At 45.5% G+C, this 18,830-nt stretch overlaps 1 protein-coding gene across 2 annotated transcripts in view; it reads right to left on the bottom strand.

The window, feature by feature from the left end:
- LOC130277757 (transmembrane protein 272-like) overlaps positions 1-18,830 on the bottom strand; it is a 98,669-nt gene that overhangs the window by 12,680 nt on the left and 67,159 nt on the right. For both annotated transcript variants that reach the window (XM_056528496.1, XM_056528495.1), the window contains one exon: positions 11,570-11,753. In XM_056528496.1, the coding sequence (XP_056384471.1) occupies positions 11,570-11,753 (184 nt within the window). The remainder of the gene's footprint in view (positions 1-11,569; positions 11,754-18,830) is intronic.

Here is an 18,830-nt window from a genome sequence, read left to right as displayed (position 1 = left end):
AAAATTCACCTGCGGGATGACTTCTCCACCTTATTGGACCCTCGCTACCAGCACCAAATGGGGGCCTTTTTTACACCCACTGAGAGGGAGGACAAACTGACCTACTACAGAGACATCCTAGGTAGTCAGTTGGCCGATGCCTCTCTGCACAATCATCCATCCTCTCACTGGTCTGACTCGGGGGCCCTCTGCGCTCACCTTCCACTGCCATGCCTGCTGGGGAGGGATCGGGTGGCAGGAGCAGTACCAGCTCCATGAGCAGCAGCCTGAGTCTACAGTCGCTGATGAGTAGCTTTATTCACCTGCATAGTTAAGCAACTCATCAGCAGCAGGTAGACCTGGAGCAGAACCTGAACCAGCAGGTGGTGGCATACCTTGACATGACCATGTCAACACACCTTGAAGATCCCACAGGTGTGAGAAAGAATGTCTGCGGCACACGTCATAGGATCCAACACATCTTTATTGACAGCTGATGCAGAGCACAGGCAACAATTGTTTCGCTTACAAAAGCTTCTTCACAGCTTGATCCCAAAACACTACCCCTCCCCTTAAATAGTCCCAAAAAATACAACTTTATTGACACTCACATAGTAGAAAAACCCTCAATTAAAACCAATAATAGCAAGAGGATTAGTAAAACGCACAGTGTGGAGTATACACCTAAATTCTGTCTGAGCGTTTTTTATGGAAATACATTAATATCTTGACGTTCATTGAGACCGAGGGGGCCCAGGGCCCCTGTCTACAGTATCAATGCAGTTCCACATTGTAACAATTTCTGGTGGCAGTCGCCCCCATATCGGGGAGCTTCCACTCTCTTTAGATCCAGAAATTTCATGCACCTCAGATCTGCGTTATGAGACTCACACATATGTTTAATCAATCTAGGTGACCCCAGCTTGGTCCTTAGTGACCGTACATGTTCATTAAAACGTTTAAATAATGGCCGGATTGTTTTTCCGATGTAAAAACGTTGGCAATTACAAATGATAGCATATACGACATATGCAGTGTGAAATGTCATGAAATCTTGTATGGATAATTCAATTGGTCCCAAATGGATAAAGTTTACCCCTAGGAAGCTGTTGCAACACCAACAACTACCACATCTGTGGTTACCCTTAGGAACAGCACAGTGCAACAATCAGGATGAGCTCCAACAGTTGCGAACAAAGACCCTGGAAAGGAGAGTCACCTCTTTTGCTAAATGTGAGATAAAACTCTTTTGGACTTTGAAATCATTGCAATCATATTGTGCACATGAGAGAGCTCCGGGCGGTCTCTGTTACTATAAGGAGATCTCCCAGTTTAATGAAGATTTATCTTTTGCTACGGCGTGGAAGGACTTACATGCCGAGCATGCTTTAAAATTAACCCGCTTGGTCATGACACGTACGGAACAAGAGTATGCTACTGTAGCGAATGATCTGCTGAGAGCCAAGACAGAATTAAAGACGAGATGGACATCTACACAATATCAGAATTTCTTGAGACGATTGGATAAACATGTTATTCCCATACAAGAGGAGATAAAGGTGAACAAAAAAGATAAATTCATTAGAGACAAACTAGAATATGAATCCGGAAAATTGTTCCAATGGGGACGCTCTAACCCGAGACAACGCCTTATGAAGCCTAGGAAGCAACCACAGAAAAGAAATGAATACTGGACCACAGACTCTGGGTCCGATTCCAGCATGGACATGCCGACAACATCGGTTCCTAGAGGGCAACCAGCCAGCCAAGTGGTTAAGCAGGGTGAGCTCCCTTTAGGCGGCACACCAGGAGGGGCCACAAAAGACGCATTAAAAGGCGGTGTGAAGCGCAAACAGGTCTCCTGGCAGAAGTAGGGGAAGCAGCTGCGCCAGACACCACAGGTTATACACAACTGGTCCCTAAAGGAAGTCAGGGATCACTTTCTACGGAAAATTACTAAAGCCCGGGGCAAAGAGAGCCCAGGGCACAAGATCCCTATTGCAGGGAGACTTCCCTAAAACTTAACTTTTAATGGTGCTCTGATAAAATATTTGTGACCAAAACGTTAAAATCTCATGTCAAGGTCCACTGTAATATGATAACTGTGAGTAAATTCACTAAGGTGATTGTATAGGGAACTGCAGTTTCCCTTTCTCCAAGTGAGCCGAGACAGATTTAAAACACTAACATTTGCCCCCCTCTACTAGTTTTGGCGCTACTGCACCGTCCTCAGGAGGAACAATGTATCACAGATTTAGAAACCGAGGTTATCCTAAAAAACATCTGAAAAAAGCATATAATCGGGCACGAGGCACGGACAGAGTGGCTAATCTGTCGCAGATACCCCCAACAAGGGGATCGGAACGCATACGCTGCATTGGGAGCTATGACGGTTACACACATAAGATAATGGGGATTATGAGGAAGCACTGGCATTTACTCTCAAAAGATAAGGACCTGGGACCATTGATAGGCAGTAATCCGAGTATTACCTATAGGAGAGGTCCGAATTTACGTGATCAACTTGTCCGAAGCCATCTGGACACAGTAGAGAGAAGGGACACCTGGCTTAAGAGCAACACAGTTGGGTCTTACCCCTGTGGCCATTGATCCTTCTGCCCCTATATGAGAAAAACGAAACAATTTGTGAACCCCATAGACTCCCGATCTTATGATATAAGACAATTCATAAACTGCAGCAGCAAAAACGTGATTTACGTGGCCATATGCACGTGTCCTAGGATTTATGTGGGCAAAACCACTCAAGAAATGAAAAGGCGTATCTCACAACATCTTAGTTGTATACGCACGAAGAAAGATACCTCGGTATCTCGACACATGCAGTTGAGACACAATAACAATCTGGCAGAAATTTACATTGTAGGTATATGTCAACTACGCTTGGGCCCGAGACGAGGTGACATTGATAAGAATCTATTGAAAGAAGAAGCGAGATGGATTCATCGCTTGAGGTGCATGGCACCGGTGGGCCTAAATGAAGGCTTTTCCTTTGCTGCATTTTTGGAATAAGCATGAACCAGTTTATGTATATAAGACTTGTTTCATTATATTATGAATTGACCAGCTTTTATCTTCCCATGTACTTCTGATACTTTTGATTATTGAAATATAAGATAGAAATCAACACAGTGATCCAAGAAAGTAATATGCCTGTCTTGTTCACAATATAATTAGACATCTGAGAGACATTATTTATTATATTTTAATTTATTCTATTTCACTATATTAATGGAATTTGTTAATAGATACTTACCTGTTTGCGAATGCGATTTATAGGTTATAGAGGTGAACATCTGAAGGTAACTCCATGGTAAAGTCTAGATATATGGTTATTGCATACCTGACAGAATGAGAACCAATGTATCAGTATTGGTGCTCTATGTAAATATTCACAGCCATCCCATATGCACAGCCATCCCATATGATAGTGTAGGCATATGCACATGATAAACTTCTAAGTCCGGGCGCATGTGCGGCAGGGGGGCTCTGTGCGATAGTGCAGGCGTTTCGCGGCGCCGACATGGCAGAATTTCTAAGTTTGCGCGCGTGCGCGTCAGAGACAATCGGGAATACAGCACCGAGGCATCGGCAGAAAAACTCTAAGTCCGCATGCATGCGCGGCTGTGAACGAGATGGCCCTGCGATCATGTGACAGATCACATGAGCGGGCGCAATGCGGTAATATGGCTTACGGAGTTGACAGGTAAGACAGCAACATAGTGATTGGACAAGCCAGGACAGGTAAACCGGAATGGACTTTTGTGATTGGTTCCTTAACATCAAGCACTCAGGATAGGTTGATATACCTGTCGCTGAGTGATGACAGCACAAACAGACCATATATAAGGAAGTGCTTAACACGTGGGAAGGTGTTTGCCCATTGTTCCTCCTGAGGACGGTGCAGTAGCACCAAAACTAGTAGAGGGGGGCAAATGTTAGTGTTTTAAATCTGTCTCGGCTCACTTGGAAAAAGGGAAACTGCAGTTCCCTATATAATCACCTTAGTGAATTTACTCACAGTTATCATATTACAGTGGACCTTGACATGAGATTTTAACGTTTTGGTCACAAATATTTTATCAGAGCACCATTAAAAGTTAAGTTTTAGGGAAGTCTCCCTGCAATAGGGATCTTGTGCCCTGGGCTCTCTTTGCCCCGGGCTTTAGACACCACAGGTAATTCCATCTCTGTCATTAATCTTACTGATATAGCACTGTCGAAAGATTGCATCTCACTGTTATCAAAGGGTTTAAGTTTTTGTCTACCACAAGAATTAGATTTTACTGAGTTTCAATTGGATTTAAACAGAGCCGTTCGTAAAGTGAATTTATTCAGACACTTTTCTACTCAGAATATGGGTGGGCCCATGAGACCTGAGAATTTAGGTGACAAGCCTGTCCGTACGGAAGTGTTAGGATACAGTTTTTGTGGTTCTGTTACTAATAAAGAGCATGAGATAATACGTGATTTATTAGATTTGCCCCCGGTTGAATCATCTGCTATTATGCCTGTCACAGGAAGCTTTTCAGGAGGGGGTTCCCTCCAATTTTAACCCCCCCCCATGCCTTCCAGTTCACCCCTTGAGCAATTCCGAGACTGTGTCTTGGAAGAGGTTCGAGCCTTAATATATCCGATACCACCTGATAACATCTCATCCGGAGAAAATGCAGCACTTAAATGGCTAAGTTGTTGTACTGACATCATAGTGAAACCGGCAGACAAAGGGGGCAATATAGTCATTATGTCGAAAGAATACTATCGAAAGAAGGCGAATCGCCAACTGAGAGACAATATGACCTATGTCTCACTTGATTCTGACCCTACTAGGAAATACCAGGATGGACTGCGGAGCCTCCTTAGGGAAGGGGTTGAGAAAGGCTTCTTCTCCCCGAATTTTGCTGAGAAGCTTATTTGGAAGCTCCCTACACGTCCCTACTGGTAGTTCCTTCCTAAAACGCATAACAGTGTGACCAGCCCACCCGGTAGACCCATAGTGGCTGGCAGGGGTTCAGGTACTGAACCCCTGTCATGCTATCTTGATTTGCTGTTACGCCCCATCCTCCAGACCCTAACGTCCTATATCAAGGACAATGGCGATTTTATCGGCCATCTGGACCAAATGGTTTGGCAAGAGGACTACAAGCTTGTACACTCGCATCCCGCAGGATGCGGGTGTGCAGGCCATAAGACGCCAGTTAAGCAACACACAGTCAGACAGTGTTTTTTCTGAATATATTTGTAAAGCTTTATTTTTTGTCTTCAGTCATAATGCCTTCCAATTTGTCCAGAAATGGTATTGGCAGCGGTCGGGGACCGCAATGGGGACCCCGGCCGCACCAACTTTTGCAAATATTTTTTTAGAGGATCTGGAGGAGAGGATGGTATTTTCGCTTAGCAACCAATTTCTGCGACACATACGTCTTACGTCTATTTTTACGCTACATAGACGACGTTTTCGTCGTTTAGGCAGGGTCTGAGGACGAATTTTCTTCTTTTGTCACCTATCTGAATAGTAACACAGACAATATGACATTCACAAGTAATTTTGGCAATAAAGAAGTGACTTTCCTGGACGCAGATGTGACTTTGACAGGGACAGTTATACAAACAAAAGTACACACCAAACCTACTGCCACGAACACTCTTTTACATCATGAGAGTTATCACCCCTCCTACATAAAAGAGTCTTTACCATATGGCCAATTTGTCCGATTATGACGTATAAACAATAATGACACATCTTTTGATTTACAGGCTAATATTCTCAGCAAAAGGCATGGGACAGAGCAAAAAAACGTAATAGACATCACCTACTTTACAGAATGAACCACATACAGAAAAAGGACAGTTTTTCTTTCATTTTCAGACACAGTACTATGAATGACGTATAAAAACTGCCATTCGAAGGAATTGGCATTTAGTCACTGATGATCCGGTGTTAAATGTTAAGACACAATTTAACCCTTTAGTGTCTTTCCGACGGTGCAAAAACCTCAGAAATACACTGATTAAAGGCAGGTTGGATACCTCTACTCCTAGGAACTGGTTGTGGGATGCTGTTCCCAAGGGTAACCACAGATGTGGTAGTTGTCGGTGTTGCAACAGCTTCCTAGGGGTAAACTTTATCCATTTGGGATCAATTGAATTATCCATACAAGATTTCATGACATGTCGCACTGCATATGTCGCATATGCTATCATTTGTGATTACCAAAGTTTTTACATCGGAAAAACCATCCGGCCCTTATTTAAACGTTTTAATGAACATGTACGGTCGCTAAGGACCAAGCTGGGGTCACCTAGATTGATTAAACATATGTGTGAGTCTCATAATGCAGATCCGAGGTGCATAACATTTCTGGGTCTAAAGAGAGTGGAAGCTCCCCGATATGGGGGCGACCACCACCAGAAATTGTTACAATGTGAAACTGCATTGATACTGTAGACAGGGGCCCTGGGCCCCCTCGGTCTCAATGAACGTCAAGATATGAATGTATTTCCACAAAAAACGTTCAGCCAGAATTTAGGTGTATACTCCACACTGTGCGTGTTTTACTAATCCTCTCGCAATTATTAATTTTAATGGAGGATGTTTTTTTCCAAGATTTTTTCTACTATGTGAGTGTCAATAAAGTTGTTGCATTTTTTGGGCACTATTTAAGGGGAGGGGTAGTGTTTTGGGATCAGGCTGTGAAGAAGCTTTTGTAAGCGAAACAATTGTTGCCTGTGCTGTGCATCAGTTGTCAATAAAGTTGTGTTGGATCCTATGACGTATGCCGCAGACATTCTTTCTCACACCTGTGTGATTACCTCTGCTGCTGCTAGTCTGCTTAGAGCACCGCCCGGACCTTCAGAGCGACCACTCTCATATCTGCTGATTCCAACTTCTGACGGGGACTCTGACGGTAGTGCCAGCTAATCCTTTCTACATTTATTTGTACACCTTGAAGATCCGCTGGACTTCTAGGCAGCCAAACTTGATTTGTGGCTGCAATTAGCAGAGTTTGCACTGGAAAAGCTGTCCTGCCCAGCCAGTAGCGTGCCATTAGAGCGGGTGTTTAGTACGGCGGGGGCCATAGTAACCCCAAGGAGAACTTGTCTGTCCACGAAAAGTGTGGAGAGACTGACCATTGTGAAGATGAATCAGGCATGGATCAGCCAGGATTTCTACCCACCAATGCCTGATGCATCAGAATATATTGATCATGATGCCACACCAACACTTCACAAATATGGATAGTGCAAAACATATTTAAGGTGCTGCTCCCCAGTTACAGACATTCCTCTGCATTAGACCACAAGTAAGTATTGAGAATATGCATTAGCTAAAACTTAGCTTTTCTTAGGATAAAATATATGTACCCAACATTTTTTTTTTTAAATCAAACAAAAGGAAAGGTGTGCAAAAATCACCATGTGCCACCTACACCACCAATTGTTGATGTGATGCAAAGACCTCAAAAAGGTGAAAGGGAACAACGTATGGTCCATTGTAACCGGTGGGGGTAAAAACTTCTCCTGTAAGGCCCTCCTCTTGCATTATTAATTCCCTTCTTGTCAAGTGTTACTCGCCATAAAAAGGGCGGCCCCACACAGGAACCTCTCTCTATTCCCACCTAAAAACACTGCCATTTCACAGGGTTTCTAGGTGGAAATAGGGAGAGGTTCCTGTGTGGGGCCGCCCCTTTTATGGCGAGTAACACTTGCCAAAAAGGGAATTAATAATGCGAGAGTAGGGTCTTACAGGGGAAGTTTTTAGAGATCTTTGCATCACATCAATACTTGGTGGTGTAGGTGGCATATGGTGTCATTTGCACACCTTTCCATTTCTTTGATTTCAAAAATGTTTTGCGTACATGTATTTTATCCTAAGAATATTATTAAAAGTTAAGTTTTACATAATGCATATCCTTGTGCACACTTACACTTTTACAAAAGCCTACCTGTTTCAGCTACTATTCTGATCCTGCCACCCGCCTGATGCCATACATCTGATGCCAAGTTCTCCTTTTTTCACCCACTTTTGTCACCAGGTACTGGTATTGCCACCCATTGCCCCACTATGTCACCGGATCACTTTAAGGACTCCTGATGCTGCTGATGCCAGCTCCAGGCTGTCTCATAATGCCACCATATGTTCTCCTCATGCTGATGCCAGCTCCACCAGTGTGCGGAATTGAACAGTGTAGTCGTCCACAGAGGAGTTACCTTGACAAAGAGTCAGAAGAGCCATCTCGGCAGAGGAGGCTTGCGCGGGTTCTTCAAATATTTTGCAGAATTCTGCAAGGAAGGCTGGCAGGTTTGAGGAGATCGGATCAGTATGATCCCAGAGAGGAGTAGCCCAGGCTAAAGCTTTTCCAGACAGTAGACTGACCACAAATGCCACTTTAGTACGCTCCAACGGGAAATGATTCGCCAAGAGTTCTAGATGTATAGAACACTGTGTCACAAAGCCTCTACACAGCTTGGGATCTCCAATAAACTTTGAGGGCAAGGATAAGCGAAGCTTGGACCCAGAAGAAATAGCTGACACAGGAGGAGGCTCAGGCACAGGTTGCTTCTGCTGTTGTTGCTGCTGAGCGGCAAGAAACTGTTGCATCATACCAGAAAGTTGATTCAGCTGTTGCGCTTGACTAGCTAATTGCTGCGACTGTTGAGCCACAACGGTGGAGACATCCAAAACATCTGGCAGAGGCACCCCAGCGGGATCCATGGCCAGATCTTACTGTAATGGTCGCAGCATGTGGTGGATCCTCTGGGCCTGTGTGGATGATGACGTGAGCCATGCCAGGGAGCGGAGTCTAAGGTGCTGCTGGTTTTTACCAGAGCCCATCGCAAAGCGGGATGGTCTTGCTGCGGCAGGCGGCACCCAGGTCACTCCCCTGGCACGACCCGTCCACACAGGTTGCTGGGATGAAACTTAGTGCAGGAGGATAAAGACAAGACATGGTCAGGTTGGCTGAGGGTGAAGGCAGGCGGCACAGTAGCAGGGTCAGGTCACCGAACAAGGATCAGGTACACGGATAGACAGGATCACAGGAACACAGTAGCTTTCTCTCAGGCACTAGGGCAACAAAGATCCAACAGGGAGTGATGGGAGGTGCAGACATTTATCAGGGAAAGTGCAGGTGAATTCACTAATTACAGGCACGCTGGCCCTTTAAATCAGAGAGCTCCGGCGTGCACCCTAGGAGGCAGGGCATGTGCGCCAGGACTGAGGACATGGAAGGCCAGGGAGATGAGTGTCGGGCTGGGACTCGCATGCAGGCGCGTCCCGTGATGCAAATCCCGGCCCTACCGGCAGCGAGGACATGACAGGAGAGCGCTCACAGCTAGCGTGTCTGGCTGGAGCGCTGACATTACACCTTCAGCCACTATATGGTCTCCTCATGCTGCCACCAACTACAAGCTGTGTCATTCAGCCACTATATGGTCTCCTCATCCTTCCGCCAGCTCCAGGCTGTGTCACTTTACCACCATGTGGTCTCCTCATGCTGCTGGCACATTAAATAAAACTTTTTAGCTTCATCTCTTTGAAATTTTCAATTTAAATGTTGAAAAATATCTTTAATCTTTTCAATTGTGAGGCCCTATGGTCTCGTCAGGCTGTTGCCAACTCCAGGCTGGGTCATTCAGCCACTATATAGTCTCCTCATGCTGCCGCCACCTCCACGCTCAGTCATTCAGCCACTATATGGTCTCCTCATGCTGCTGCCACCTCCACGCTGTGTCATTCAGCCACTATATAGTCTCCTCATGCTGCCGCCACCTCAATGCTGTGTCATTCTGCCACTATATGGTCTCCTCATGCTGCTGCCACCTCAACGCTGTGTCATTCAGGCACTATATGGTCTCCTCATGCTGCTGCCACTTCCACTCTGTGTCATTCAGCCACTATATGGTCTCCTCATATTGGTGGCACCTCCAGGCTCTGTCATTGTGCCACTCTGTGACAGAGATTCTAATAGCGACGCCTCTAATCTGCATGTCATACGAAATAACAGTATTATTTCACTAACCCATCACACACCCTATGCATGTTACAGCAAGGCAAAGTGTTCTACACGCCTATTGAGGCTCTCTGTAGGCCAGAAATAGCCATTTTTAACCCCTTAAGGACACATGACGTACTGGAACGTCATGTGTCCACTCCCGATCTATAACGCGGGGCCACGGCGTGGTCCCGCGTCATAGCGGTTCGGGCCCGGCCTCTAACAACGGCCGGGACCCGTGGCTAATAGCGCGCGGCATTGATCGCTGTGCCGCGCGCTATTAACCCTTTAGACGCGGCGTTCAAAGTTGAACGCCGCGTCTAAAGTGAAACCGAAAGCATGCCGGCTAGCTCAGTGGGCTGTTCGGGATAGCCGCGGTGAAATCGCGGCATCCCGAACAGCTGACAGGACAGCGGGAGGGCCCCTACCTGCCTCCTCGCTGTCCGATCGCTGAATGACAGCTCAGTGCCTGAGATCCAGGCATGAGCAGTCATGCGGCAGAATCATCGATCACTGGTTTCTTATGAGAAACCAGTGATCAATGTAAAAGATCAGTGTGTGCAGTGTTATAGGTCCCTATGGGACCTATAACACTGCAAAAAAAAAGTGCAAAAAAAAAGTGAATAAACATCATTTAACCCCTTCCCTATTAAAAGTTTGAATCACCCCCCTTTTCCCATAAAAGAAAAAATACAGTGTAATTAAAAATAAAAATAAACATAAATGGTATCGCCGCGTGCGGAAATGTCCGAATTATAAAAATATATCGTTAATTAAACCGCACGGTCAATGGCGTGCGCGCAAAAAAATTCCAAAGTCCAAAATAGTGCATTTTTGGTCACTTTTTATATCATGAAAAAATGAATAAAAAGCGATTAATAAGTCCTATCAATGCAAAAATGGTACCGTTAAAAACTTCAGATCACGGCGCAAAAAATGAGCCCTCATACCGCCCCATACACGGAAAAATAAAAAAGTTATAGGGGTCAGAAGATGACAATTTTAAACGTATAAATTTTTCTGCATGAAGTTATGATTTTTTCCAGAAGTGCGACAAATTCAAACCTGTATAAGTAGGGTATCATTTTAATCATATGGACCTACAGAATAAAGGTAAGATGTCATTTTTACCGAAAAATGTACTACGTAGAAACGGAAGCCCCCAAAAGTTACAAAATGGCGTTTTTTTTTTCAATTTTGTCTCACAATGATTTTTTTTCCCGTTTCACCGTAGATTTTTGGGCACAATGACTGACGTCATTACAAAGTAGAATTGGTGGTGCAAAAAATAAGCCATCATATGGATTTTTAGGTGCAAAATTGAAAGAGTTATGATTTTTTAAAGGCAAGGAGCAAAAAACGAAAATGCAAAAATGGAAAAAACCCCGGTCCTTAAGGGGTTAATACAGATTTGCCGCAAATAAATTCGGACTGCACAAATTTTTTTTCTGAAAATTCGGCCAATCAAATTTTTCAAAAATTCGCTCATCTCTAATATATATATATATATATATATATATATTGAAAGGACTTGCTCTTGAGTATGTTAAAATCTACAATAATTAGACCTGACTCACCTCTCATAAGATCCACAGCATTCAGAACAATAAGCGCGTATTCTAGAGCCATATTTCCAATAAAGTATCATCATTACATAGATCACTAGGTCGAAGATTAATATTCCAATTGTAAAATAGTAAAGATTTGGGTCACATAAAATAATTTCTGTATCGTCATCCGTTGTAAACACAAAAGGAGTACCTGAAATAAAAAGAAATACATACAATAAGTGTCCATAATGGTATCTTATCTCTATCTCAATAGAAGAAAGGTGCATAATCTCTCATTGTGCTGCTATATTACTGGTACTTGTGAAATAGTGAGATAATAGTTTACTAATCTTTATTTTAGTTTAGTTTATTTTTGCAAACCAAAGGAGAAATATGATTTATAGGGTATCCCTCACAGTGACAGACAGGCTGCTGTCTATACAGATACACTGCTGAGAAGGATGGGGAGCAATTTTTTCATAAATACATTAGACTGGTAACAATGAGTCCAGTATATTCCAGTATATGGCAACTGTTTAAAGAATATGTTAGAAAAAAAGCTTACATGGTATCTCTTAAAGGGGTACTCCATTGGAGTAACAATTTTTTTTAATCAACTGGTACCAGAAAGTTAAAAAGATTTGTAAATTACTTCTATATAAAAATCTTAATCCTTCTAGTACTTATCAGCTGCTGTATGCTGCAGAGGAAGTTGGATAGGTCTTCCCTGTCTAACCACAGTGCTCTCTGCTGACATGTCAGGAACTGTCCAGAGCAGGAGAGGTTTGCTATGGGGATTTGTTCTTGCTCTGGACAGTTCCAGACATGGGCGTCAGCAAAGAGCACTGTGGTCAGGCAGAAAAGAACTATACAATCTCCTCCTTAGTATACAACAGCTGATATGTACTGGAAGGATTATAGGGGTTATCCAGGAATCGAAAAACAGAGTTTTTTTTCTTTCAAAAACCACTCCCTGTCTGTCTCCAGGTTGGGTGTGGTTCTGCAGCTCAGTTCCATTGAAGTGAATGGAGCCAAGTTGTAAAACCACACCCAACCTGGAGACAGACAGGGAGCTGTTTTTAAAAGAAAAAAGCTCTGTTTTTTTATTCCTGGATAGCCCCTTTAAGATTTTTATATAGAAGTAATTTACAAATCTGTTTAACTTTTTGGCACCAGCTGATTAAAAAAAAAAAAGAATTTCCACCGCAGTGTCCCCTGGGCCCCCCTGCATCTGTTCTACTGTAATTGTATATTATCCTCTATGTTATGTATATAAGAATGTCGTATCTTTAAGAAAGGTTAACATGTGATCACCAGTTATCATGTGAGTTATCATGTGATTGTTACCCAGGAGGTATCAGTGACCAGGTGACTTAATGGTGACCAATGGGACCCCTCCAGAGTCTCCCCCATAAAAGCCCTGGGAGGAGTCTCTTTTCTCTCTTAGTTCCTGAGTGTGGTGTGGAAAAATGGATATTAAATATATAATAAAAAATATAATAAGAAAAAAATATAATAAAAAAGTATATAAATAAAAATTAAAAATAATATATATATATATATATATATATATATATATATTATATATATTGTAAAAAATATATAATGTAAAAAAATATATATATATACAGGTCCTAAAGTTCATTATTTTCCAGAATGTAATGATAAAAATTTCACTTTCATATATTTTAGATTCATTGCACACCAACTGAAATATTTCAGGTCTTTTCTTGTTTTAATACTGATGATTTTGGCATACAGCTCATGAAAACCCAAAATTCCTATCTCAAAAAATTTGCATATTTCATCCGACCAATAAAAGAAAAGAGTTTTTAATACAAAAAAAAAGTCAACCTTCAAATAATTATGTTCAGTTATGCACTCAATACTTGGTTGGGAATCCTTTAGCAGAAATGACTGCTTCAATGCGGCGTGGCATGGAGGCAATCAGCCTGTGGCACTGCTGAGGTGTTATGAAGGCCCAGGATGCTTCGATATCGGCCTTAAGCTTGGGTCTTGCGTCTCTCAACTTTCTCTTCACAATATCCCACAGATTCTCTATGGGGTTCAGGTCAGGAGAGTTGGCAGGCCAATTGAGCACAGTAATACCATGGTCAGTAAACCATTTACCAGTGGTTTTGGCACTGTGAGCAGGTGCCAGGTCGTGCTGAAAAATGAAATCTTCATCTCCATAAAGTTTTTCAGCAGATGGCAGCATGAAGTGCTCCAAAATCTCCTGATAGCAGCTGCATTGACCCTGCCCTTGATAAAACACAGTGGACCAAGACCAGCAGCTGACATGGCACCACAGACCATCACTGACTGTGGGTACTTGACACTGGACTTCAGGCATTTTGGCATTTCCTTCTCCCCAGTCTTCCTCCAGACTCTGGCACCTTGATTTCCGAATGACATGCAAAATTTGCTTTCATCCGAAAAAAGTACTTTGGACTACTGAGCAACAGTCCAGTGCAGCTTCTCTGTAGCCCAGGTCAGGTGCTTCTGCCGCTGTTTCTGGTTCAAAAGTGGCTTGACCTGGGGAATGCGGCACCTGTAGCCCATTTCCTGCACACGCCTGTGCACGGTGGCTCTGGATGTTTCTACTCCAGACTCAGTCCACTGCTTCCGCAGGTCCCCCAAGGTCTGGAATCGGTCCTACTCCACAATCTTCCTCAGGGTCCGGTCACCTCTTCTCGTTGTGGAGTGTTTTCTGCCAAATTTTTTCCTTCCCACAGACTTCCCATTGAGGTGCCATGATACAGCACTCTGGGAACAGCCTATTTGTTCATAAATGTCTTTCTGTGTCTTACCCTCTTGCTTGAGGATGTCAATGATGGCCTTCTGGACAGCAGTCAGGTCGGCAGTCTTACCCATGATTGTGGTTTTGAGTAATGAACCAGGCTGGGAGTTTTTAAAAACCTCAGGAATCTTTTGCAGGTGTTTAGAGTTAATTAGTTGATTCAGATGATTAGGTTAATAGCTCTTTTAGAGAACCTTTTCATGATATGCTAATTTTTTGAGATAGGAATTGTGGGTTTTCATGAGCTGTATGCCAAAATCATCAGTATTAAAACAATGAAAGACCTGAAATATTTCAGTTGGTGTGCAATGAATCTAAAATATATGAAAGTTTAATTTTTATCATTACATTATAGAAAATAATGAACTTTAGCACAATATGCTAATTTTTTGAGAAGGACCTGTATGATGTAAAAAAAAAATAGAATGAATGGGTGACGTAAAATAGGTGAGTGGTGAATATGTGAGAGGTGAAGAGATATCAAAATGTATATGTTACGCCGAGCGCTCAGGGTCCCCGCTCCTCCCCGGAGCGCTCGCAACATCCTCGCAACTGCAGCGCCCCGGTCAGATCTGCTGACCGGGTGCGCTGCGATTCCTCTCCCAGCCGGGATGCGATTCGCGATGCGGGTGGCGCCCGCTCGCGATGCGCACCCCGGCTCCCGTACCTGACTCGCTCTCCGTCGGTCCTGTCCCGGCGCGCGCGGCCCCGCTCCCTAGGGCGCGCGCGCGCCGGGTCTCTGCGATTTAAAGGGCCACTGCGCCGCTGATTGGCGCAGTTGGTTCAATTAGTGTGTTCACCTGTGCACTCCCTATTTATACCTCACTTCCCCTGCACTCCCTCGCCGGATCTTGTTGCCATTGTGCCAGTGAAAGCGTTTCCTAGTGTGTTCCTAGCCTGTGTTCCAGACCTCCTGCCGTTGCCCCTGACTACGATCCTTGCTGCCTGCCCCGACCTTCTGCTACGTCCGACCTTGCTCTTGTCTACTCCCTTGTACCGCGCCTATCTTCAGCAGTCAGAGAGGTTGAGCCGTTCCTAGTGGATACGACCTGGTTACTACCGCCGCTGCAAGACCATCCCGCTTTGCGGCGGGCTCTGGTGAATACCAGTAGTAACTTAGAACCGGTCCACTAGCACGGTCCACGCCAATCCCTCTCTGGCACAGAGGATCCACCTCCTGCCAGCCGAATCGTGACAGTAGATCCGGCCATGGATCCCGCTGAAGTTCCACTGCCAGATGTCGCCGACCTCACCACGGTGGTTGCCCAGCAGTCGCAACAGATAGCGCAACAAGGCCACCAGCTGTCTCAACTGACCGTGATGCTACAGCAACTACTACCACAGCTTCAGCAATCATCTCCTCCGCCAGCTCCTGCACCTCCTCCGCAGCGAGTGGCCGCTTCCGGCCTACGACTATCCTTGCCGGATAAATTTGATGGGGACTCTAAGTTTTGCCATGGCTTTCTTTCACAATGTTCCCTGCACTTGGAGATGATGTTGGACCAGTTTCCTACTGAAAGGTCTAAGGTGGCTTTCGTAGTCAGCCTTCTGTCTGGGAAAGCTCTGTCATGGGCCACACCGCTCTGGGACCGCAATGACCCCGTCACTGCCTCTGTACACTCCTTCTTCTCGGAAATTCGAAGTGTCTTTGAGGAACCTGCCCGAGCCTCTTCTGCTGAGACTGCCCTGCTGAACCTGGTCCAGGGTAATTCTTCCGTTGGCGAGTACGCCATCCAATTCCGTACTCTTGCTTCCGAATTATCCTGGAATAATGAGGCCCTCTGCGCGACTGTCACGATGCCGGCTGGCAGGAGGTGGATCCTCTGTGCCAAAGAGGGATTGGCATGGACCGTGCTAGTGGACCGGTTCTAAGTTACTACTGGTGTTCACCAGAGCCCGCCGCAAAGCGGGATGGTCTTGCTGCGGCGGTAGTAACCAGGTCGTATCCACTAGCAACGGCTCAACCTCTCTGACTGCTGAAGATAGGCGCGGTACAAGGGAGTAGACAAAAGCAAGGTCGGACGTAGCAGAAGGTCGGGGCAGGCAGCAGGGATCGTAGTCAGGGGCAACGGCAGGAGGTCTGGAACACAGGCTAGGAACACACAAGGGAACGCTTTCACTAGGCACAAGGGCAACAAGATCCGGCGAGGGAGTGCAGGGGAAGTGAGGTATACATAGGGAGTGCACAGGTGAACACACTAATTGGAACCACTGCGCCAATCAGTGGCGCAGTGGCCCTTTAAATCGCAGAGACCCGGCGCGCGCACGCCCTAGGGAGCGGGGCCGCGCGCGCCGGGACAGGACCGACGGAGAGCGAGTCAGGTACGGAAGCCGGGGTGCGCATCGCGAGCGGGCGCCACCCGCATCGCGAATCGCATCCCGGCTGGAGGCGGTATCGCAGCGCACCCGGACAGTGGATCTGACCGGGGCGCTGCCGTAGCGAGAATGTTGCGAGCGCTCGGGGGAGGAGCGGGGACCCGGAGCGCTCGGCGTAACAGTACCCCCCCCTTGGGTCTCCCCCTCTTCTTGGAGCCTGAGAACCTGAGGACCAGACTTTTATCTAGGATATTGTCCTCAGGTTCCCAGGATCTCTCTTCAGGACCACAGCCCTCCCAGTCAACCAAAAAAAAGGTTTTTCCTCTGACCTTTTTGGAAGCCAGTATCTCCTTTACGGGAAAGATGTCCGAAGAACCGGAGACAGGAGTGGGAGAAATAAGTTTAGGAGAGAAACGGTTGATGATGAGTGGTTTAAGAAGAGAGACATGGAAGGCATTAGGAATACGAAGAGAAGGAGGAAGAAGAAGTTTGTAAGAGACAGGATTAATTTGGCACAAGATTTTGAAAGGACCAAGATAGCGTGGTCCCAATTTGTAGCTGGGAACACGGAAGCGGACATATTTAGCGGAGAGCCATACCTTGTCTCCGGGAGAAAAAATGGGGGGAGCTCTTCTTTTCTTATCGCCAAACTTTTTCATGCACGAAGAAGCCTGTAAGAGAGAATTTTGGGTCTCTTTCCATATGGTGGAAAGATCACGAGTTATTTCATCCACAGCGGGCAAACCAGAGGGCAAGGGAGTAGGGAGGGGGGGAAGAGGGTGACGGCCGTACACCACGAAAAATGGGGATTTGGAAGAAGATTCAGAGACTCTGAAGTTGTACGAGAATTCGGCCCATGGTAGAAGATCTGCCCAGTCATCCTGGCGGGAGGAAACAAAATGCCGTAAATAATCACCCAGGACCTGGTTAATTCTTTCTACTTGCCCATTGGATTGAGGATGATAAGCAGAAGAAAAGTTTAATTTAATCTTGAGTTGTTTACAGAGAGCCCTCCAGAATTTTGACACGAATTGGACGCCTCTATCCGAGACGATCTGCGTGGGCAACCCGTGAAGACGAAAAATGTGTACAAAAAATTGTTTTGCCAACTGAGGCGCTGAAGGAAGTCCAGGAAGAGGAATAAAATGTGCCATCTTAGAAAATCGATCAACGACCACCCAAACAACAGTGTTGCCACGGGATGGGGGTAAGTCTGTAATAAAGTCCATACCAATCAGAGACCAAGGCTGTTCGGGGACAGGCAGAGGATGAAGGAGACCAGCAGGCTTCTGGCGAGGAGTCTTATCCCGGGCACAGATAGTGCAAGCCCGCACAAAATCAACAACATCCGTCTCCAGAGTCGGCCACCAATAGAAACGAGAGATGAGTTGCAAGGATTTCTTGATGCCCGCATGGCCTGCGAGATGGGAGGAGTGACCCCATTTGAGGATTCCGAGGCGTTGTCGTGGAGAGACGAAGGTCTTCCCTGGAGGAGTTTGCCTGATGGAGGCTGGAGAGGTGGAGATCAGGCAGTCAGGAGGAATGATGTGTTGCGGAGAGAGCTCTACTTCCGAGGCATCCGAGGAACGAGAGAGAGCATCGGCCCTAATGTTCTTGTCGGCAGGGCGAAAGTGAATTTCAAAATTAAACCGGGCAAAGAACAGAGACCACCTGGCCTGGCGAGGGTTCAGCCGTTGGGCAGACTGGAGATAGGAGAGATTCTTGTGATTGGTGTAAATAATAACTGGAAATTTTGATCCCTCCAGCAGATGCCTCCATTCCTCAAGTGCTAATTTAATGGCCAGTAGCTCTCGATCCCCGATGGAGTAGTTCCTCTCCGCCGGAGAGAAGGTCCTAGAAAAAAAACCACAAGTAACAGCATGCCCAGAAGAATTTTTTTGTAGAAGAACCGCTCCAGCTCCCACTGAGGAGGCATCAACCTCCAATAGGAAGGGTTTAGATGGGTCAGGTCTGGAGAGCACGGGAGCAGAAGAAAAGGCAGACTTGAGCCGTTTAAAGGAGTCTTCCGCTTGAGGAGGCCATGACTTAGGATTGGCATTCTTCTTGGTTAAAGCCACGATAGGAGCCACAATGGTGGAAAAATGTGGAATAAATTGTCTGTAATAATTGGCGAACCCCAAAAAACGTTGGATAGCACGGAGTCCGGAGGGG

The sequence above is a fragment of the Hyla sarda genome, chromosome 6, assembly GCF_029499605.1.
Source record: "Hyla sarda isolate aHylSar1 chromosome 6, aHylSar1.hap1, whole genome shotgun sequence".
NCBI classification, from domain to species: domain Eukaryota; kingdom Metazoa; phylum Chordata; class Amphibia; order Anura; family Hylidae; genus Hyla; species Hyla sarda.
The sequence above is the reverse complement of the archived record's forward strand: the minus strand, read 5'-3'. Positions and strand labels throughout refer to the sequence as shown.